At 58.4% G+C, this 23,274-nt stretch overlaps 1 protein-coding gene across 1 annotated transcript; it reads right to left on the bottom strand.

Moving 5' to 3' along the window:
• Positions 1-342: 342 nt before the first annotated feature.
• On the bottom strand, positions 343-23,274 carry BPIFB1 (BPI fold containing family B member 1). The gene is made up of 16 exons (XM_079128283.1): positions 23,263-23,274; positions 21,143-21,337; positions 19,149-19,290; positions 18,493-18,600; positions 17,553-17,702; positions 16,946-17,027; positions 12,009-12,072; positions 10,617-10,702; positions 9,173-9,352; positions 8,273-8,326; positions 7,835-7,993; positions 5,689-5,756; positions 4,958-5,003; positions 4,188-4,251; positions 3,271-3,347; positions 343-1,200 (listed from the first exon to the last, which is right to left on the bottom strand). The coding sequence occupies exons 2-16, from the start codon at positions 21,255-21,257 to the stop codon at positions 1,168-1,170; spliced, it is 1,428 nt and encodes a 475-aa protein (XP_078984409.1). The 5' UTR covers positions 21,258-21,337; positions 23,263-23,274; the 3' UTR covers positions 343-1,167.

Here is a 23,274-nt window from a genome sequence, read left to right as displayed (position 1 = left end):
CCTGGGGGCTGGTCCGGCCCCTCCGTGTGCCTCTGGCCTGGCCCACCTTGGGGACGGGGGAAGGGCCTGGCCCGGCTGGCCGTCCCCGGAATGGAGCGGTCCTCGCCCCGTCTGTGTCCTGAGACTGAGTAACATGTACGCCTTTTCCAAAGGCCAGGCCAAGCCGCCTCTTCCCTAAGGCCCCTCATGAAGCTGAAGCGCTCCGCGTACAGGGCGGAGGCCAGGGGCCTGCTGTCTGTGCTGAGCCTCCTGGTATTGGGGGGCCAGGGAGACACTGGCAGTCCTGCGCTGCCTGAGTGGGGAGGGCCTTGGTGATAAGGCCCACGCCGAGGCCGGTGACAACAGTGACGGTGGCATCACCCACAGGTGATGTGTCTGAGTGCCTACTGTGTGCCTGGGACTATTTGCTCTCATTTATTTTATTTTACGTACTGGGAATTGAACTCAGGGACACTTAAGCACCGAGCCACATCCCCAGCCCTGCTCATTTTTTATTTTGGAACAAGGCCTCCCTAAGTTGCTGAGGCTGGCCTCAAATGTGTGATCCTCCTGCCTCAGTCTCCAAGTCCCTGGGATTACATGCAAGTACCACCTTGCTGGGTGCAATTGTTTTCTCTCACTTAAATCTGAACCTCAATCCTCCAATGTCGGAACTATGCTTGTGCCCATTTTACAGAGAAGGAAACTGAGGCCCATAGAGGGCAAGTCACAGCTCAGGATCAAAGAGGCATTGAGGGGCCAGGCCAGAACTCAAAGGCTCGTTCCTCTGCCTCTGGAGCCACATGACACACCACACCACCAGGATCAATAAAACGTGTGTCCCCCACCCAGGCAAGCCCACCATAGATGGTCTTGAAGGCAGGAGGGGAGATGGGGCCTTCTAGTGCCTGAAGCCGGGGGTAGTGGTCACGTCGGCAGAGGCCACCCTCTGGGGCCTGACGTCACCCAGACACAGCCAAGTCGCTGCCCAGACTGGCTCAGATGTGCCTGACCAGGACCCAGGTGTGGCTCGGATGGCAGACTCCTGCGCTGGGACAGTCACACTGCAGACGGCAGGGCTCACAGGTAAGCGTTTATTGGCTGTGGAGAGGAAGACTTCCAGCTGGGAGCCAGCCTGCGCTGGATGGCCTCCGTCCACGTCTGCAGCAGGAGACTGGAGAGCGGGTTCTAGGAGTCGGCCGGCGTGAGCACCAGGGCATCCTGGATTGGAGAAGCAAAGTCCGCCGTCTATTTACCCGTATCTCCTCCGGCCCTGCCAGGTCTGTGCTGGTGTTCTCCACTAGGTGGCGCCAGCACTGCGGGTCAGGACCCTGAGCCCCCTCCCGCAGAGTTCCTGGAAGGGTCAGAGGTGGGCAGTCCTGCCGCATAGCGGGCTCCGTCTGGGGAAGGGTCTGCCTGTGGTGGGCGGATTTGTAGGACCCTTGTCCCCAAGCCCAGCCTGCCCCCAAACTCTCCAGAAGTTTTATAAAATGTAGATTCCCGGATGTATTCACTGGGCCCCAGGCAGCTCAATTTATTTTGTATTTTTATTTTTTGGCACCGGGGATTGAACCCAGGGCGCTTAACCACTGAGCCACCTCCCCAGCCCTATTTTGCATTTTATTTAGAGACAGGGTCTCACTGAGTGGCTTAGGGCCTCGCTAAGTTGCCCACACTGGCCTCAAACGTGTGATCCTCCTGCCTCAGCCTCCTGAGTGTCTGGGATGATAGGTGTGTGCCACCATGCCTGGCCTCCATTATTCTATTATGACCATTTCCAGACATCCAGTGAGGTGGACAAATGCTACAGTGAACATGGTGCACTCATGCCTTGGATTCTGCCATCGACGCTTCAGACCGGCACCCAGACCGGCACCCAGACCGGCACCCAGACCGGCATGTCTGTTCTCTCATTCGTTCTTCCTACTAGACTTCAAAACACTGATGCTATGAAACTGTAGAAAGGAACCAACCAATAGAGCCAAACAGGGAAATGTGGAAATAAATGCAGATAATGACTTTAAGTCTGTGGGTGTCTCCGGGATTCGGTGGTCCTGGTCAGCGGCTTTGGGCACATGGGGACTGGTGAGAGGTCGGTGTGGGCACTTCTGGAGCCTGATGAGGGCACTCACTGGGGTGGGCAGCACGTGCTCCCTGGGTTTTCTGAAGTGCTAATGATTCTGTTTTCAACATCCCTTTCCCTCTAGAGTGGAATCAAAACTCCGAGAAGCCGGGGTTTCTGCCTGCTTTGTCTATGGCTGTGATCACACATGCATGCAGTTGGTGCTTACTAAATGCCTGCTGGCTGCTGACTGAGGGGGGCACCTCACGGATATTGGCTCATACAGAGGTTGGGGCCCAAGGCAGGGGTTATCAGGATAGGGGCTGAATGCTTATCCACGGTGCCACCTACGTGCCGTGTGGCTTTGGAAAGGGACTTGCTGTCGCTGAGCCTCAGTTTCCCCATCTGTAAAATGGATACAATCAGGACCTACCACATGGGGTGGGTGTGGAGACCCAGTGAGACGCTGGCACGCAGTGCTGTGCTGTGACTGTCAGGGATGATATTTGGGGTAAGGGTGACTTGACACTGTGGATGCCAGAGAGAGTCACTGGCTTAACAAGCATTTATCGAACCACTAGTATGTGCCTGGCCTTGCTGACAGCACTGGTCACCGAGGTGTGGACAGGATGGACGTGATCTTGATCCTTGTGGGGCTGAGCCCATTTAGCCATAGGAGCTGTGTGTGGCCTATGGTGTACACACCCTGGATGCCACCTCACATCTGGGCCTCCTTCCTCATCTTTCTGGGAACAGTAAACATCCCTGCCCCAGGGCCTTTGCATGTGCTGTGCACTCTGACAGGATGCTTCCCCCGGCTTGCCACGGGCCCGTCTCCCACCTTCTGCTGACCACCCCACCTAAAGCAGCAGCATCTCTCCTTGGCCCTCACTCTCTCTCTTCTGAGCCTGCTCTACTTTTCTCCTTGGCCCTTCCCCACTCGGCCTGATGTGAGGTCTTTACAGATTTATGTATCTGCCTCTCTTGCTAAAATGCAGGCCCTGCAGACAGCGGGGGCTGGGGCGGGCGTTTTCTGTTTGCTCGTTTTGGGGCCTTCAGCTCGCGGAGGCAGGCGCGCCAGGAAGCAGGCCTTAGGAAGAGACCTGCAGAATGGGTGAGCAAGCAGCGGGCGGGAAGATGTTTGGGGAGGGGCTTGCCTGAGTCCCCCACAGGTGACGACAGGACGGGACTGGAGGGCAGGCCCTGCCTGCCAGTGACAGGTCACTCACCGTGGTCAGAGACAGCGTCGCTGACTCGTATCCCAAGGCCTTCACCATCAGCATGGGGATCCCAGTTCTTAATTTGCCTGAAATGACAAACGTGCTCAGAGGCTGTGGGGCCCTGGGCGGGCTCGAGCAGAGGCGGGCAGGCGCTGGCACCAGGCTCCGGCTGCCCCAACGGGCACCCCCCCCCCAGGCTCCCTGCTCCTGCTCAGGAACCGACATGGGCTCCCGTCGTCCGCAGCTGGTAAAGTGCAACGGAGGCCGGGTCGGCTGGCTCACGCCCGATCCCGCAGCGTGGGTGGCAGGTTGGAGGCCAGCCTCTGCCACTTAGTGAGGCCTTAACCTTAGCGAGACCCTGTCTCAAAATGGAAAGGGCTGGGGAGGTGGCTCAGTGGAGCACCCGGGTTCAATCCCTGGTACCAAAAAAATAAAAGGTGACATCAGAATGGCGAAGCACGTTTAGGTCACCACCTCCCCACCCACAGTCTGGGGCTCGGAGTCCTTCTCTCCGGCTTCCTCTGCTGGCAACGCAGCTACCACACCAACAACGGCCACGCTAAGGAAGTCTGCCGCCCGCACACGTGTGGCCTTGCCTGGACCTCAGGGAAGGTACTCTCCCATTTCGCTGGTGCAGACACTGAGGCCGGGAGAATCGGACTGGTGGTCCAAGCCCAGGCAGCCACAGAGGGGCCCGGGACTTGAACCCGGGTCTGCCCGGGCACCTGGAGTCTGTCTAATGTCTGTTTGACACGGCCAGCCCACCCTGGTGCTGGCACTAGTAAAGGGATGGGCCTGCGGTTGGAGGTGGGATTTGAACCAGGACCTGAAGGATGGGTGGGAATGGACCGAAGGGGCCCCGAGAGAAGACACAGGCCGGAGAGGTCAAGCAAAGGAGGGGGGCAGCGGACGGCAGAGGGACGCACCGTTCTCCGTGGACAGCAGCGTGGATTCCAGGATCCTGGAGAGGATGTCTTTGAGAAGTTCAGGCTGTGAGGAGAAGGAGAACCACCACCCGCTGAGTCCTGGGTCCTTCTGGCCATCCCGGTGGGTGCGGGTCAGCCCCAGGGCGAGGGCTCCATCCACTGCTCTGTGGGAGCAGAGTTCGCTCCGAGGGAGCTTCGCCTGCCTCGCCTGCATTCCTGGCTTTTCCAGGGAAGGCAGAGTCCTCTGGGGCTGGGCTGTGGCTCGGGGGTGGAACGCTTGCCTAGCACGCGGGAGGCACTGGGTTTGAGCCTCAGCACCCCATAAAAAAATAGATAAAATAGAGATATTGTGTCCATCTACAACTAGAAAAAAATTTTAAAAATGTCAATTAAAAACAAAATATAAAGACGGAAGAAAACATGACTGAAGCCAGGACCCATCAGTTGGAGATCTTGGCGCTGTTTGAGCCTGATGGGCGAAGAGGACACCACAGAAGAGGCCGCCCGGGTCACTGAGGTGGGTCCAGGCAGGGAAAAGGAGTTCGCCAACGGAGGGGGTTTGTTTTCTAACACAGGTTCAAAATTCTGGGGCAGGAAGGTGAACGTGGACAGCACTCGTGCCCAGCGGGGCTTGGTGGGCGACAGGGAGATCCGCCAGCCCTACTGGGCCTTCCTGGGCCTCCTTGAAGCCAATCCGGGGCCATGTCTCTTTTCAGAATGGACCACTCTGGCCGGGCCCCAGGCCCTCGGGACCACCGGTTAATACTCACGTTAAACAGCTTCATATCCGAGTTCATGAGTTTGATCCGATCAATACTGTAACGGAAATGCCCGTGAGGACGGCCCGCACTCCCGGCCGTCCGTGTGACAGCTGTTTACTGAGCACCTACTACGTCCCAGGCACAGTGCAGGCTTTAGGGGCACCTGCCTCTCCAGGATATCGAACGAGGTCCCCACAGGAAACCCCGGGTGGGTTAGGAGCCCAGGCCTCCTAAGGGGGCTCCTCGCTCCCCAGCTCAGTGGTTTGCCAGCCGGGCAGCCAGAGAGTCTGACTTCCACGCTTGCAGCGAATTTATCTTAATAAAATTCGACCTTGTGGGAACTAATCAAAATGCACCCCTGAGCCTGGGTCATCCGGGACGTTCTGGTTCACGATCCCTGAACCTGCTCTAGGCAGAGGAGGGCCGTGGGACAAGGGGACATTCTGCAGGGACACAGAAGGCACCTCTGTCCCGGGCTGCCACGGCTGCTGTCCTGGAGGTGTCTGGGATGTCCCCGGGGTTGCTGGGCAGGCCGCCCCTGACCAAGGGCTGCCCTGCGGCTGCTGCAAGGCCCCTCCCCTTCCTCTCCCGTCTCTGGCACTTGGTCCTCGAGGGCAGGAGAAGCCAGCGAGGCCCCTTCCCGCAGCACTGGACGGGCGCCCACCTGACGCCCACCCTGGGCCTCCGGCCTCGACCGGGGAGGCGCTCCTTTGGGCAGAGGAGTGCCTGGATGCCCTCACCTGATGTTATTAAAGTTGAGCGCCAGTCGGTCACCTTGCAGGTAGAACTGAGCCTCCGATTTGGCTTCCTGCAACGAGAGGCCGGCCCGGCCCCTTGAAGAGGGTGTGTGGGCTGTGGGGCGGGGGACCCGGGGAGGCACACCTGGTCTGGATCCCGGCTACTGGCACCTCGGGCAAGGGTTCGACCTCCTGGGCCTTGCCTCCCACGTCTACCAGATGGTAGGACTTGTCCCCACTCCCCACTGAACAGATGGCAGGACGGCCTGTGTCACGGTGACGGTGACGAGGTGCACAGAGCCCTGGTGTGGGTCAGCAGTGCTTGAGGGACTTTGTGTCTCTCTCCTCTGATCCCAGCCCCCTGCCAGGCAGGGCCTGCTGCACCTATGGCACAGGTGAGGAACCGAGGACAGACAGGACCTGTTAGTGTCACTGGACAGTCCAGAAGCCAAGTGAGCCCCAGCATGGGGCCCAGGACCTGCATCAACTTGACCCCTGGGCCCAGGAATGAATGGGCTTGTCCAGCAGGCCTGGAGGGGGTCTAAGGGTGCACGTCCTGTACCTTTGCCAAAGCCTACAGGATGACCTCTGCCCTCGGGCCACCCCCGGCTAGGGGTCAAGGAGATGTACATCTTTTTAAAAAATTTTTTTTGTTACTGGGAATGGAACCCAGGGCTGCTTACAGCTGAGCTACCTCCTCAGCCCTTTTTAAATTTTTTTATTTAGAGACAGGGTCTCACTGAATTGCTTAGGGCCTTGCTGAGTTGCTGAGGCTGGCTTTGAATTACAGTCCTCCTGCCTCAGCCTCCTGAGCTGCTGGGATTACAGGCGTGGCCACCGCGCCCGGCTGATGCACATCTTAGGCCCCGTACTCGGGACTGGCTTCGATTCTGGACTTTCCAATGACACTGACACTGGCTGACTGCACAGCCCGCACAGCTGTGCTGGGGACCCTACTCTGAGGACAGTGTCAATGTGAGCCTCCTGGGACCAACAGGCCCAGCCAGACTCCTTGTGCAGCTGTCGGTCTGGACTGGCCCGCGGCGAGTTCCGCCTCCTCCCGTATCTTCTTCGCCTCTGTGGGGGATGTGGTTGCGGCCCACTCGGATCCCCTCCCAGGATGGGGTGCCTCTCAGCTGCTGAGTGTTGGCCACTAGAGGCCACAGCTGTCCCTTCCCAGGGCACTTCCCTTGCTTGAATGGAGCTGCCTTGCTGGGAGGCTGCTACCCCGCCCCCAGGGCTGTTGGTGGCCTTCGGGTCTCAGCGGGACTCAGGTGGTGCCATCCATGCCTTTCTGGGGTCAAGCCATGCAACTCTCCAGCTGAGCCGGCATCTGTGCTCAGCCCCTGCCCCGCCCTGCTTCCTTCAGTCAATCATCTACAAGAACCCCTATCTCAGGTGGTGCTTCTGGGGGCCCCCAAGGGGCCCTCCCGCTAGGCTCATCCTTCCACAAGCCCACCCCACGTCTTCCCCCACCAGCTCCCCCCACGCGCCAATCTGAGGCGTCTCAGGTCTGAACTGCTGGGGTTGCTGAGAATGTCAGCTAAGAACGTCCTTGGAGATGATCCAGTTCTGCTCAGTTCAGGAGAGGCCTGATCCCTCTCCTTCTTGGTGTGGTTTAGATGAGGTCGGCTTCCAATCCCCAGCTGCTGTGCGCCCCAGCTCAGAAAATTTGCATGCTTCAATTTCCTGATTCCATGGGCACATGACCCATACTCATCCAATGAGATTCATCCCTGAGACATTTGCCGGAGCTATTGGGAAAGAGAAGGTCTTCCTGCTGGGACTGTAACATTGACAGAAGCTTGAGGCAGCAGGGGGTGCCTCCCTGAGCAGACAGTCTGCCTGAGGCTGGAGGCAGCACAGAGGGGAGGGGGGAATGAAATTGTTTGAGCACCTGGATCCAGCTATTCCTGAAGCCAAGACCTTCTGGACATTTCAGTTACATGAGTGAATACAACTCTTTTTTGTGAGCATGAGTTGAGTTTCTATCCAAAGATCCCTGACTAATAAAGTCACAAAGTTAGAGTTGGATCCCCAAAGCTCCTGGCTCTTGGTTCAAGCACCTCCTCTCCCCACTGCCGGGGGTAAGAGTGGTGAACAGGAGGGCCCCCAGGTTGCCACCCAAGCCGCACACAACGGAACTCACGATGCCCAGGGTGAAGAGCGGCCGTTGGGCTTTATTGGTGGGAAACAGGTCCAACACGATCAGCTGGGTTGCCTGGGCGCCGCCCTGGCTCAGAAGGAGCTGGGGGGTCTTCCGAGTCTGGAGCTTCACCAGCTGGGTGCGGTCCAGCTTACCTGCAGCCTGGAAGGACAGCAGCCAGCATGGGGCCTCCGCGCCTCTCCGTGGCCCCCGTGGCCTGCCCACCTTCTCGCCTCCTCCTGGTGCCTCCCTCTGGTCTCTGGCTGCCCCAGCACCTGCCCCCTCCTGCACATGCGATGAGCTACTTGTGTGATCATTGACTTAAATGGCCCTGCTAGTCCTCCGTGAGGCCCGCGGTCTGGTCTGGGAGAGTCCCCAGTGTGGAAAGGAAGAGGGCGGCCCCAGAGGCCGAGGTACAGGTGCAGGTGCACGTGGACCCACCTGTTCATTGATCCCTTTGATGCCGGACTTCAGCTCCCCGGCCAGGTCAGGAAGCTGCGGGGACAGGAAACCAGAGCAGGTAAGCCGGACTGGACAGGCAAGGGTCTTCTCCTGCACCCCCCTGCCAAGATGAAGGGTCCCAGAACCCCTCAAAAGCTCGGTGGACCCTGGGTCCAGGCCACGTGTCCGTCAGTGGTGGAAGCCCCCCGCCCCCGGGTCAGCCGCCCTGGGCCTGGGGTGCCTGGCGGACTTCTTGCTCTGGACTGCTGGCGGCCAGGCCTGCCGGCCACTCCCGGTTCCCAGAAGACGCACAGGGGTGGCTCCAGTTCTCACTGCAGCCACAGATGAGATCGTGGCTGACCACTGACCGTGTTTCCACTGCCCCAGCCCTGAGTCCTGAGTTTGGACCTTGAGGACTTGTTGTCTGTCCTCGGTCAGTGGATCTGGACCCGCCACCTCCCAGGACATCAGCTCAGTGCTTTCCCTCTGGGCCTGGGTCTCCCCAGCGGTTCCCCCAGGAGGCGGCTGCCTGGACTCCAGCCTGCCGCCCTGAGTCAGCGTGGATCCCCGGGTGGCCGTGGCATCTGGCTCAGCAGCAAGGAAGGCCCCGGTCAGTTATGAAGCCTGCCACGGGCCACGCAGCGGGGAGTGGCAGCAGAGTCGCCACCCCTGGCCACTCAGGGTCCACGGTGCCCTGGCCCCTGGACTATCGGGTGGAGGAGGTGGGCGCGTCAGATTCCAGGGCCAGAGCCGGATGTCCCAGAGGTTTTCCGCTCAGAGCTGGATGTCAAGAGGCAGGGTCGGCCGAGGAGGGAGGGATTGAGACTGAGTCCTGTGGGGCCCCGGGAGCCTCGTGTCCCCAGAGGTCCAGCAGATGCCCCACCCGAGGCCGAGGCTTACCACGTAGTCCAACTGGACCGCAAGTTTTCCTGGGGGGAACAGAGCCGCCACCACAGCATTCAACACATCCTGCCTCAGGACAAAGCTGAACGGGGCACTGCCCAGGGCGGGCACCGCCAGGGAGGCCGAGGTGTCGTTGAGCCAGTTGGTCACCTCTCTCTGTGAGTCCAGCAGCTTGGCCTGAGGAGACAGGGGACAGGAGCGGGTCAGGGACCTGGATTCGCAGCTCACCCAGTGACAACCTCTGCTTGACTCAAATGTGTGCCCCACAGTTCAAGTGTCAGAAACTAATTTCCAGGGCAAGAGGGGTGAGAGGCGGGACCTTGTGAGGCAATTAGGTGGAGCTGGATGGATGGACGTTGTTTTCGCCAGCCTGGGCCATTGCTGCTTTTGCTGTCTTGCCCTTCTGCCTTCCTCCATGGAATGACACAGCTTAAAACCGCTTGCCAGATGCTGGCGCCCTGCTCTTGGACTTCCAGATCAGGAGTAGAATAAACTTCTTGTGTTTATAAATGACTCAGTCTCAGGTACTTTGTTATCACAACACAAGGTAGACTCAGACACCCTTCAGCCGATTTCCCTTTTTGCATCTGTTGCCAGGAAGCTTAGCTTGGAAATTGGTGCCACCTGGATCTCAGGATTTTTTTTTTTTTAAGAGATGGGGTGTTGCTATGTGCCCAGGCTGGCTCTGAACTCCTGGGTTCAAGTGATCCTCCTGCCTCAGCCTCCCACGTAGCTGGGGTTTTAAGCATGTACCACATGCCTTTCCACTGGAATATCTTATTTTTCACATATTTCAACTTCTCAGACACTTCAAACCCTTTAGATGAGGGGAGAGTTCAAGATTGCAACAATATGAGTGGAAATATTGGATGCTGCAATTTCCCAAAGGATTCCTCAGAACTCTCTGGGCTGATACTACTCCAGTTAGTCTGGTTCCCCAGGGAGTCCACTGGAGGTGGGTGTGCAGCTTCAGTTTTTATAGAGGACAGCTACTGGGAACTTCCTGTCAGGCCCTATATGGTCTCATTTTGTTCTTTCCCCAGTGACTGTTAGTATTGACATTTACAGCTAAGGAAACTGAGGTTCAGAGAGTTGAAGAAACTTGCCCAAAGTCACACAGCCAGGGAGTCATGGAGCTGGGTGATCCTCCAGGATGCATCTCTGCCCTGAGCTCTGGTTTCAATGTTGCCAGAGGTCTGGAGACTGGCAGAAGGGTGCAGGGTCAGGGCGGGAGGTCACTCCCTAGGTGCACATCCTGTGTCTGGCCCTTGGGTCTCCTCCTGGTCCTCTCCCTCAGGTTCCTGCTCAGCCTGCTGTGACGTTTCTAAACCAGACCCCGCGCCTGATGGTGAGCAGGGTTTCTCCCCGTGCTGTCTGGCGCTGGGTGGTCCGGGAGGAGCAGCGATGGCCCCGCTTGGCTCTGAGGTCCTGCGACACTCACCTGCAGGTTGAGCTGGATGGCGCTGTCCTCGATGGCAGAGGACAGAAGGTCAAACAGCAGGCCTCCGGGGCTCAGGGGGATGGGCGCTGCGGGCGAGGACAGCTCTGTGAGGGCGGAGGGGGCAGCACTGCGGGCGGGTGGGTGCCAGGCCCGGTGCTGACCCTGTGCTGACCCTGTGCACCTGTCAGCTGTCATCCTTGCTGTGACGTTAGGAGGTGGGTCCTGTTGCTACTCCCGTTTACAGATGCGGAAACCGAGGCACAGACGGGAAATGACTTGCCCGGGGTTGTCCTGTGGGACGCTTTGGGTCCAGTCTGACTTATGCCAAACTTGAAGGGTCGCTTCTAATCTCCGTCCCTCCCACCAGACTAACTGCACCCTGCAGGCTGTGCACCTGGGCCCAGGTGGCCTGCGTTCATCTCGGGATTCCCCACGTGGCCACCAGGTGGCAGTGGTGCCTCGTCTGCCCCTGGCCGAGGGCGCAGAGGAGCAGACCTGGGTCTGAGCCGGTGAAACCGGCTAGTCTCTTCCCACCTCTGAACCTCCCTCCCTGACCTTCACCTCCAGCGCCCCGGCCCTCGCCCATCCTTATCCTAAAGTGGGATTTAAGTCCTGGCTGGATGGGCTGCTAGCAACCACAAGATCTGAATCATGCCTGCGTGCAACTCGAAAAACTGGGTTCGAGCCTTCCCGACCCGATTTCCTCTGTGCGGCAGGACAAACGACATCCTTGCTCGGGGGCGCCTTGGTCTCCTTGCGTGTGAAGTGGGGCAATGGCTCGCGGGTTGAGGAGTCAGTGAGAGGGCAGATGAGCTCACAGCTCCGCCTGGGCGAGACCTGGCGCTCAGCCGTGGCCTCTGGTGCCCAAAGTGCCTCCACTCCTGGCCTTGGAGCGGGCCTCTTCAGGTCCCAGATGGGTAGGTGGTGGGGTTTTCTCCCGGGTCAGCTCCCGTCCTCCCAGCTCTGCTCGCTGGCTGTTCCCGCTCCCCTTCTCTAGTGGCACGTGGTGGACGGTGCCATCCAGCACCCTCATCTGTCACTCAGCAGGCACCTGTAGGTACCGCTGGGCGCCAGCAGAGCACTGCTAGGTTCCTGGACCCTGCCTGTCGGCTTTTAATCCTCACCCACGGTCCTGTGAGGCAGGGGACCTGAGCCAAAGGAAGCGCCATCCTGGAGCCGGTCAGCCGCGAGCTGGACCCGGGCCTGGCTCTATCAGGGCCCCCGGCCTCTCACGGGGCCCTGCAGGGTGGGGTTCCCGCCTGCCCTGTCCGCGGGCCCATGGGCCTGCCCCCTGTGGGCGCTCAGGCCTGCTGGGAGCTCTCGGGGAGGCAGAGCCTGCAGGCCCTCCGCCTGGGTCAACAGTCAGGGAAAGGCAGGGGCCGGTGCACCTACCCCGCACCAGCCGCAGGAAGCCTGCGTAGGTGTCCTCGAAGGCTGCCTGGATCACGGGACACAGCTGCAAAGCGAAACGCGCGCCTCAGCCAAGAGCCAGCACCTGGCCCCACGGCCGCCTGGGCCGGGCCTGGCTCCATGCCGAGTGCTGCCCAGGGTCAGCGGTGGTTCAACCTGGGGACGAGGCCTCGGCATGTCCGCTTCCCCAGCCTCCCTGGCACTCAGTCCACTGCAAGGCCCGAGCCAGCTGGCCCCTCCTGAGTGCTCTGGCCTTGCCTGCGGCCTGCGGTGCCTGGCCACCCGGCTCCCTCCCGACAGCGCCCTGTCTTGTTCCAGCAGCCCAGGCTTTCCTTAGAGGAAGCGGAGTCCAGTCATTCATGGACTAGAGCCCTGAGGCCCTTCCGGAACAGTCCAGCCCACAGCCCAGCGGACGCTTTGTGGGTTTCGGCCCCAATACGTCCCTTGGCCCGCCGGGTGGTCCTTCCCAACACTGTTGGCGGTTCTCAGCAGGCCCTGGGGTCCCCCAGGAGACATTTGGAAATTCTCTGGAGGAATTTTTGGTTGTCACAACTTGGGGTGGAGGGTTACTAGCACTTAGTGGAGAGAAGCCAGGGATGAGACCACCCACCCCCAACTCAGCTCAGCCCCCATGACAAGGAACGACCCAGCCCAGGAGTTGGGAGGGCCTGGTTGAGGCCTCTGGCCTCTCCTGCTCTGCTCAGCGGGGGCTGGATATTTGACTTGCCTGTCTGTGGGACCCAAAGGCCTGTTCTCTGCCAGAGGCATCCTGTTTTCTGGGTGATGCTCCAAGATTGCTGAGGTCACTTTATCTTAGGTACAATTGACCTAGTTATCATCTCTAAATACTTCCCAGGATTGAGTGCATTTTGACTGAGGACTTTATTTTTATTTTTGGTACTGGGGAATTGAACCAGGCACCCTCTACCACTGAGCTACGTCTCTTGCTTAGTTGCTGAGGCTGGACTCCAACTTGCAATCCTCCTGCCTCAGCCTCCTGAGTGGCTGGAATTACAGTTAAGTGCACTGCTCCCAGCCAACAGTGCATTTTGAGAAATGGTTACTTTTTTCTATGCATAACGGTTCCCTGTTCCTCTCTGCTTTACCAACCCAGAACCTAGGGAGGACAGAGGAATCGGCTTGGATCTCCCAGCATGTACTTTGGGGGTACCTTTCCTGTGAGGAGCAGAGGATCCCCTGACTCTGGCATCCTCTGCACTTTCTCCCATGAGTCCCTGTCCTTCATTTCTACCAGTGTCTCAACCCTGGCTGCCGGCAGAGTCCTCTAGGATCCAGGGTCCCTCTAAGCCAACGGCATCAGAAGCAGGGGTAGGGCCAGTCTTCAAAAAATTAAGCCTTCTATCTACAAGCAATCAACAAACATATGAAAAAATGTTCACCATCTTTAGTAATAAGAGAAATGCAAATCAAAACTACACTAAGATTCCATCTCACCCCAATTAGAATGGTGATTATCAAGAATGCAAGCAACAATAGGTGTTGGAGAGGATGTGGGGAAAAGGTACACTCATACATTGCTGGTGGGACTGCAAATTAGTGCAGCCACTCTGGAAAGCAGTGTGGAGATTCCTTAGAAAACTTGGAATGGAACCACCATTTGACCCAGCTATCCCACTCCTTGGCCTATACCCAAAGGACTTAAAATCAGCACATTACAGAGATACAGCCACATCAATGTTCATAGCAGCTCAATTCACAATAGCCAGACTATGGAACCAACCTAGATGCCCTTCAATTGATGAATGGATAAAGAAACGGTGGTATATATATACAATGGAATATTACTCAGCCATAAAGAATAATAAAATTATGGCATTTGCAGGCAAATGGATGAAATGTTAAGTGAGTAAGCCAATCTCAAAAATTCAAAAGAGGAATGATCTCACTGATAAGCGGATGATGACACTTAATGGGGGGTGGGAGGGGGGCAAGAATGGAGGAAGGAGGGACTGTATAGAGGGAAGAGAGAGGTGGGAGGGGTGGGGGGGAAGGAAAAAAATAACGGAATGAGTCAAACATCATTACTCTATGTAAATATATGACTATGCAAATGGTATGCTGTTACTCCATGTACAAACAGAAGCAACATGTATCCCATTTGTTTACATTAAAAATAAATTAAAAAAAAAAAACACGAAGTCATCACGCTACAGTGACACGCACGGACCCGTGTTCACAGCAGCGCGACTCACGGCCGGTGCCGTCAGCGAGAAATGGACAAAGAAAGTGGGGCCGGTGCACAGGAGTCACCCAGCCAGAAGCAAAGCGAGATCAGGTCGCGTGCAGGGACACGGCGGGACTGAAACCAGCGTATCAAGTGAAACAGGCCAAATTCAGAGGTCAGGGGCCGCAGGTTTTCTCTCACGTGTGGCAGCCAGAGAGGAAGAAGGAAGAGAAGGAGGAGGGTGGGGTGGGGAGGACGCGGGGGGGGGGGGGGGGGGAGGCCCGGGGAGGGAGCGGGTGTCTGGGGACTGAGATTGGTCAAATTATCTCATCGTCTTGTGCGCAGGTGCGAATAGGTAACGACAAGCCCCGCATTAGGTACAGCTGGGCTGCACCGGTAAAGGGCTGTGGGCGAAGGAGGAATTCCCACCTTTACATCGAAAAATAAAATGCTTAAAAAAAAATCTCACATAAGAAAAGACGATTTTATGAAATCATTTCCTTTCATATTCCCTAAAACCCTCCCTGGCTTTGTGCCTTTGCTAACAAGCGGCCTCAGAGTTCTATCGACAGCAAACCTCTGCCTCGACTTCCATGCTGTGCATGTATGTTACCTCACGTTCACTCCCGCCCCTCTGCTGCCTCTTCCTCTCCTCACCCTCTTCCAGGAAGGTGCTGGAGAAAAGTAGCTGGCACTCACAGAACCAGTGTGCTATATCGCTCTTTCTTTTTCTTTTTTTGGTACCAGGGATCGAACCCAGGGGCACTTAACCACGGAGCTACATCCCCAGCCTTTTTTATTCTTTATTATGAGGCAGGGTCTTGCTAAGTTGCTGAGGCTGGCTTTGAACTTGTGATCCTCCTGCCTCAGCCTCCAGAGCCATAGGGTTACAGGTGTGCACCACAGCACCTGGCTCAGTGTTGTTTCTTAAAGTGACCTTATAGAATCTCATGTGAGCTTTATTGAGCATGTGTGTGTGTGTGTGTGTGTGTGTGTGTTTGCCGGGCTGGGATGGAGCCCAGGCCCTTGCACATAAAGGCAAGGACTCTGCCACTGAGCCATGGCCCCAGTCTTTCAGTTTTTGATTATTCACGTTTTTCCTTGGATTCTTTAACATGTAGATATTTCAACTGTTAAAATAATAGATCTATTTTGAAGAAATATGATATGCCTAAGCTTTGGGAGTGCAGAAACAGAGACTCTTCACCCTGACTTAATGAGAAACCAAACGCGTGATTCTGTACTGTAGGGTTGATGTCTAGTTTCATGAAATGAAGGCAAAAGGATGTACGGAATTTTCCTCGAAGATGAGGTGATGGAAGACCATATGGAGAAAAACTGAAATCTCTGTTGTTTTAAAACAGACTTAATAAGAACCTCGTGATTAAGAAGCAAGGATGGCTTGGCAGGTGATCAAACATGAGGCAGGTGCTATGATAATCATGACTATTACATAGTGATGTAGAAACATGCTCACGACTTCGGGGCCCACACCAAGTGTAGACTCATGAAAACCCGAGTGAGGGGCTGGGGTCAGAGGTCAAGGGTGCGCACTTGCCCAAATACGAGTTCACATAGTAGAGATCAGAAGGCCACATACACATGACGACATGGCCCCTGGATTAGAGTGGAAAGATTATGGGTATTTCTCTCCCCAAACTGCCTTAGCTATCATACCATCTTTTCAGTTAAAAAAGTCTTACTATAAAAAAAATATTAGCTGGTTGACAAGGTGTTTGGACCCCAGGAGGGGTGGGTGACCCACCGTTGCGAATGCATCTAGGCCTTTACAGTAGAAATCCCTTGAACCTGATGAATCCAATTTACCAAATTTTAGGTTCACTGTGAGGTATCAGGGACATGTCAAGTGGAAGTCACCTATGCTTACTGACTCAGAAAAAGAAATCCAGCAGGACCTGGTTGACCCACCCAGATTGGGGCACGGCAGGGACATGCCAGAGCCAGCAGGTGACAGTGTTTGAGGACAAATCGTTAAATTTTCAGGAATTTTTGAGGTGGGTGCTGAACCCAGACATTATTTAAAATTCAATTATATAAACTTACAATAGAAACTTATGTTAAAAATGAATTAAGCCATGTACAGTGCACGCCTGTAATCCCAGCAGCTCAGGAGGCTGAGGCGGGAGGATTGCGAGTTCAAAACCAGCCTCAGCAACTTAGCGAGGCCCTAAGCAACCCAGTGAGACCCTGTCTCTAAATAAAAAATTCGAAAAGGGCTGGGGATGTGGCTAGTGATTGAGTGACTCTGGGATTAATCCTCAGTACAAAAAACCATTTTTTTTAAAAAATAAAAACTTACATCTCGCAACTTCCTTAGGGTTTGCTGTCTCTTTCTATTACCTGTTGCTCTGGAGGCTATCTGTTTTTGCTCCCTGGAGGACATACTATACAGTAATGTGGTACTGTGCATCTCTGCCCAGCTCCGTTCAGTGACATCACACTGATAGTTTAAAATTGGCCCAGGAGGGAGGATTTACACCAGCAGAAAAATCAGCAAAATCAGGCTCCCCGCAACTCCTCCAGAGAAAACTGTCAATTTATCAGCAAATCTCTGATCAAGGCCTCCTGGCTGCTTTGGGCAGCCCCATTTTCCTTGCGGTCCCTGGGCCAGGTGGGCCAATGGTTCAGCCCCTTCCCCTCCAGCTTCACCGAAGGCATTATTCAGCAGCGTGCAGTTCCACCCTAGCCCCACAGGGGGCGCAGCTCCACTCACCTGGGTTTTCACCAGTCTGGGCAGGGCTGGCATCAAGAGGCTGGTGACTTGTTTCTCTATCAGGTTGGTAGAGAAGGAGAGCCTTGGGGAGAGGAGGGTGGAGAGGTCAGGAGGGGTCAGAGAGGGTCACCTCTCGCCTGCAGGGAGGTGACCCAAGGTCACACTGAGCTGTTGGGCAGGGCTGGGGGTGGGCCCCAAGCCAGGGGTGGACAGTGGCCAGGTCTCGGGGAGCAGGGACGGGCGTTGTCTCTAGAGCTCTGTGCTGGTGCTGGTGGGCAGGCGCGGGCGCCTCTCCCCTCCTGCTGAGGAACAGGGAGGGGCTCCAGCCCTGCCTCTGACTGCCCTTGTCCTGGGCCTTTCTGACGGCTGCCTGGTCTCCTCCTCTGCTGCCTGGGGTGGCTTGAGGGGCCCTAAGAAGGAGGCTTCTCTCCCTTTACTGCTGCTGCGATCAACGTCCGGAACTTTCTCCGGCGTCCCAGGTTCCCCGGCAGGAGCCCCAGATGGGGAGGCAGGACGGCCCGCCCCTCCTCAGCCTGAGCCTCCGCGTTCTCCATCTTTGAAACGGGGCACCACGGCCTGGCTGGGGCGCGGCGGGGCAGGTACTCACTTCCTGAGCAGGCTGATGCGCAGGCTGCCCTGGCGGTTGAAGCAGTCGCTGAGGACGAGGAGGGCGGGGCCCGCTGGACTGGCCGTGGCTGTGACGTGGGCCTGGACCTCGGACTGCAGGTGCAGCTCCACCATGCTCTTGACCAGGGGCCTGGGGCGCGCCAGGCCTGAGCGCGGGCGGCTCCCGCCTTCTCCCTCCCGGCCCTGGTCCTTGGCCCCGCGTTTGGGTTCCTCTCCTGGTCTAGCTCCCTCAGCAGCTTCCCAACGTCTAAGCCGCTGCGAGCGGCTCGAGTTCAGCATGTGTATCACTGAACGCTGGAGGGACCCCTTAGCCGGCTCCTCTGGTGGCCTCTGCATCTTGGCTGCTGGCCCTTTGGTCCAGGACCCGTGCAGGCGCAGCCCAGGCAGTCACCCTCTCCCTCTCTCTGTCCACACATTCGATTCACCAGGAAATCCCGTCGTCTCTACCTGCTTCCCAACCACCTCTCTCCCCACCTGCCCCAAACCCTGATCTAAATCATCGTCACCGCTCCTGAGTTGTTGCAGTACCTTCTGGATGGTCTCCCTGCCTCTACTTTTGCTCCCTCCCCCCCCAGTCTGCTTTCTCCAGAGTCGCCAGAAGGATGTGTTAAGAATGTTCAGACATTCTTAACCCCTCCTGGGCTGAGACCATCCCTGACTCCTATGTGACTCAGTGAAAGCCAAGGTCTTCCCTCGGCCCCGAGTACTCGCATAACCAGGCCTCAGTTGCCTGTCAACCTCATCTCCTGCCTCTCTCCCTGCTGCGTCCCCTTTGCCATTCTTTGGGCAAGGCAAGTATCTCCCTGCCTCAGGACCTTTGCACTTGCTCTTTTCAGGACCCTCTTTCTCAGATAACTGCTTGAGGGAGGAGACTGGATGAAATGGTCAGGCCCACTGTGCCTGACTGAGGGGTCACTCACGTGTTGAGTCCAGCCACCAGGTCCAGGGGGATCTTGACTACCAGCTCCTGGTCCTGGGCTGAGAGTTGAAGCTGCAGTTGGGGGATGCTAGCGGAGGTGATCTTCAGCCTGGGTGGGATTCGAGGGAGATAGGAGCCACACCCAGCTGACTGCTGTCCCCAAGCCCCTCCCCCTGTCTGTCCTGTCTTCCCTGGGCGCTGGCCAGCAGCCGGGTCCCAGGCCCTGTGCGGTGACTCCTCTGCGGGCTGGCGGCCCATCACTGTCCTCCGCCCCTGGCTGCCACGCTGTACGATGGCTCCTTGGCCTTCGGAGGTGAATCTCAGCTCCTAGGGTGGACCCTTAAGACTCCCTGTGACCTGACCTGTGGACTCCTGCTCCTGGCTGTGGGGTCGACCTCCAGTCGTTCTGGCCTACTGTCCCCCCTCCATGGCTCTGCCTAGGCTGGCGCCCCTCCCTGGGGCCATTTTCTTCAGGTCTTGGGCTCAGTGGTCACCTCCACTGAGTTGCCTCCCAGGTTCCTGGCCATCCTTGGCTGCTCTGGGAGTCCCCGAGGGAGGGATCGGTCGTCTGCTCTTCCCAGGGGTGAGGCCCAGGGTCAGCGGGGCCTGACGTGGGTGGGCGGGGCGTGGGGGAGCGGCGCCCAGCCCTTCACTCACCAGACCACGTGCCTCAGGATGGTGTCCAGCAGGCCGCTCAGCAGGAAGCTGCGCCTGGAGGACTCCTCCCGCATGGCGCTGAGCAGCGGCAGCTGCTGGAGGACGGCGGTGGCGTTGTGGTCCTGCAGCTCCTGCGTCAGCCCTGCGGGCACACGGCGTCAGAGGCCAGAGCAGGGGCTCCTTGGATCCCGACGTCGGGGGAGGGGCCAGCGCCCCACCCTGACCTCTCCACCCGGAGCTGTGGCCTTGGGGGCGTGACCCACCAAGAGCGAGGCTGCGAGCCCGTGCGACCGCCCAGACCCGGGAGCACCGTCCAGGCGCGGTGGCCAGAGGCAGGGGCAGGTTGAGCCAAGCGCTTGCCTACGATTCGCTGGCCTCTGTGTCCCAGGAGCCTGTGGCCCAGAGCACCTCGGTGCTGAGCAGGGGAAGGAAGGACCAGGGCAGGGCCTGTTCTGCTCGCCAGCCCAGGACCGTTGGTAGGGGTGTAGGAACCCGCTCCCGCACCCGCAGGACGACCCCGCTGCGCCCCCTTGTGTTCCCGAGCTGCCGCCTCAGCCCACTGCCTGCCCCAGGTGGGCGCGTCCCGTGAAGACTTCCTCGCCCCACGTTAACCTGTCAGCAGAGGCTCTTGGGGACAGGAAGGCCCCGCTATGCCCCTCTTGCTGGGCTCCTGCCGGGTCACTGGCCGGTGGTGCTGGGCCAAGAGTTAGCACTGCCGAGAGTGGAGGGTGCGTTCTGTGGCGCCTGGTGGGCTTCCAGGCTGTGTCCCGGAGGTGGCCTTCCGGGGAGTTGCCAGTGACCCGCTTCCTCCCACTGCAGCTTCCAGAGAGTGTCCCGGGCTCCTGGTGGTTCTCCGCTCGCTAGCCTCAGGTGGCCAGCTGTGACGCCACGCCCGGGGACAGTCCGGTGAGGTCGCCCACTCCAGAGAGGCTGGGAATGCTCTGCCTCTGAGTTCCTTCTGTCCTGGGCACTCTTCATCCCCGGGTGTCCTTTAGGGCCTCTCTCTTTTTTCTTCTTAGCTAATCCCGTTCTTCCAAATCCCCCATCATAATTCTCTATAGCAAACCTCTTGGGATTTTGGGATTGCCTCTGTCTCCTGACTGGCCTCTACTAACAGAGTTGCCTGGCAGGACTGAACTCGAGTCCCCAGAGTGGCCACTGGCTCGGATGGGCCCTCCAGGGGCCCACGTCCTCTTCCCCAGCTTCCTATCTGTTCTCCTACAGTGGATTCCTGGGATCTCCTCCCAAACCAACCCCACGCAAAACACTCGGTTCCGACCGCCGGCAAGAGAGCCCCTCTGTGGCTGCTGGCCTCCAAGCTCCTCTGCTCAGGGCTGTGCTGGGCACCTGCGGCGTGGGCCCAGCCCTCTGCCTCCATCCTGCCCCAGAGCCCTCTGCTCCTCTGGTCCTCCAGGGCTGACGGTCACCCCCTCTCCGGGGCCACACTTTGGGGCAGTGGTCTCAAGCAGGATGACTTTGTCCCCTGAGTGGCGAGTTTTGCTAAACACCTGTAGGGCACCGGACAGACCCCGTGGCATGGGAAGTGTCCGGCGCAGCTGGTCAGTTCTGCGCCCTCCGGTGTTGGTGACACCAGCAAGGACGGCCTTTTATTTGTTTCCAGAGAGGAAACAAATAAAGTGAAGACTCAGGGACTCGCCCAGGGTCCCAGAGCTGGAGAGTGACAAGGCCGTGTGAGGACCCCAGGCCACCAGGGTCCCATCAGAGCGGCTCTCTAGGGCAGGGGGTCTCAGGCCAGGCAGGGTGGTCCCTTCTGCAGCCCACAGGATCCCAGCCCAGTGGGCTCTGGGAATCATGGCATTTAAGAAAGGGACCCTGGCGTCACGGGCTCCTGTGATCGGAGGCCCTGGGGACCTCTGTGGATCGCCCACTCACGTCTCCGCCCGGGGCCTGGCTCCCTCAGAAAGGCGGCCCCTGCCACCCCGAGGCTGCTGCGCCCGCCCTCTGGGGCTGGTGAGCCCGGGGCCGAGGCTTACTTTCCTTGATGACCTCTGGGCCCAGGATGAGGACCGCGGGGGTGCTGAAGGTGGCTTGGGCCACGGTGGCTGCCAGGACACCGCAGAGGAGGGTGCAGGTCCACAGCGCCGCCATCTTCCTGGATGTCGAGGGCAGCAGGTGGCAGAGCCTGGGGGAGCACAGAGAGCCCTCCTGGTGGCCAGGGAGGCCGAGGTCTGTGAGACCGGAGGCCTGGATGCGGTGACCAGGACAGGCCACTGCCTGTGCCGTGTGGCCCTGGCACAGCTTGCCTCTCCGTGCCTCAGTTTTCTCCCCTGACAACCGGGCCTAGTTCCTAACCCTGGTTCCCGGAACTAGTGGGATGGAGGGAGTGAACACCCAGAAAGCGCGGAGCCCAGTGCCTTCCACACAGTGGCCGCCTGGAGATATTAGGAATTCTCGTACAGAAAACCCACCAGCGATGGTCAGGATGAAGCACCTCTGGCTACCCTCACCCCCATCAGTCTGGCCCTTAAAACCGTTCATGGTCCAGCCTCAGATACCCTTGGCCCTGCTTCTTCTTCTCACTCTGTCAAACCCCAGTCCTCTCAGCTGCCTGGCCTGATAGTTCCAGAATGTTCTCTGTTCTCTCCTCTGCCCTGACTCTTCCCGGAGTGCTTTTCTCCTTTCAAATCTGCACATCGAACTCCTATTCATCCTTTAAAACCTCACCTGGATCCTCACTTTCTCCAATTGTGGGTGAAGTTTGCTTGCTTAATCTGTAATGGAAAGGGGATCCAGGAGCAGGTGGGTGGCTTTTTGGAGTTAGGGGGAGAAAGGCAGAGAGACAGACAGACAGCGCACAGGCGGGCAGACACGGGCTCGTGGGCACCCCCCGGGGGAGAGAGCCCAGGTATCTGACCCCTTGGTTGCTCTGTGCCCTCTGGATCAGAGCGCCACCATCTGAGCCCTCAGCTCACAGCCTGCTCTGCCCTGCAGCCCTGCAGAGCTGCTGTCCTCTGTGGACTGTCCAGCGCAGGCAGAGAGGCCATGCCGACCCCGAGGCTGGGCCCTCGACTGGCTCATCGTGTGCGTTCTTGTTGCCGAGGACGAGGTGGCGTTCGGGTGGCAGGGTGTGTGTGGACGTGGTGTGGGGCTCTTCTGAGACATCACACTGTGACTCTGCCTCCTGACCAGGCCCTGAGCTCGGGGAGGGGCCCCTCTGCTCGCTCCCCACAGCGTCCGGACGCCCAGCACCGAGCCCGCATGGACGGACCGACTGGCCCCTGGGAGCCCTGGAAGAACTGGGGGTCTGTGCTGACTGTGCTGAGGGGTTCTGGGCTGGGGTCGCAGGGCCCTCCCGAGTGTCAGGAGCCTGAGGCTGCAGGGGAGACAGGCCCACGCAGGACGTCTGCCCTGTCCCCGCCGCCCTGGCTCTGTGACAGTGCACGGGCCACCTGCCCTCTCTGAGCCTCAGTTTGCTCAGCTGTGAAATGGGGGGATAACCTAGCACACATGTCACAGGGTTCTTGGGAGGATGACGGAGACGAGGGTTTGATAAATGTAGCTGTGATGGTGACGGTGACGGTGACGGTGACGGTGACGATAGCTCTTACTGCTGACAGGGGTCATCAGGGGCCCCAGCCCCACTCCATATCTTGTTCTTCCCAAGACCTCAATCCTGTCTTCCTCCCAGGATCCCACGGGCCGCTCAGCCCTCTGACCAGGGAATCGAGCACTGTCGCCTCCTGTGACCAGTGTTCCCATGTCCAAGCCCTGTGACACCCGTGTGGGCTCTGGGCTGCCCCTCTTAGTAACAGGCAGCCGCCGCCCCCAGGGAGCCTTCCCTGACCACTCAGCTCCCCCGGCCTCCCGGAGCCGGCCTTGGCCACGAGGGCTGCCCTGCCCAGTGCTCCTGCGTCCTCGCCATTACCGGGCACAGCTCGGGCACAGAGCAATGGGCGTTGCAGACGGGTTTGTGCCACAGGCACCCTCAGTCTGTCCCCTCCCTTATCTGCTCCTTTGACCTCTCTGGCCTTGGCCCTCACCCTCTGAGGGAGCCCGGCTGAGCGGCCAGGCCTGTCCTCGGCCTGAGCTGACCCCAGCAGTGTCCCCGGAGCAGAACTGTCCTGCAGCCCTTCCCTGCTCTTTACCTGGACACTCCGGGTGCTCG

Source organism: Sciurus vulgaris, assembly GCF_902686455.1.
Source record: "Sciurus vulgaris genome assembly, chromosome: 2".
Lineage (NCBI taxonomy): Eukaryota > Metazoa > Chordata > Mammalia > Rodentia > Sciuridae > Sciurus > Sciurus vulgaris.
The sequence above is the reverse complement of the archived record's forward strand: the minus strand, read 5'-3'. Positions and strand labels throughout refer to the sequence as shown.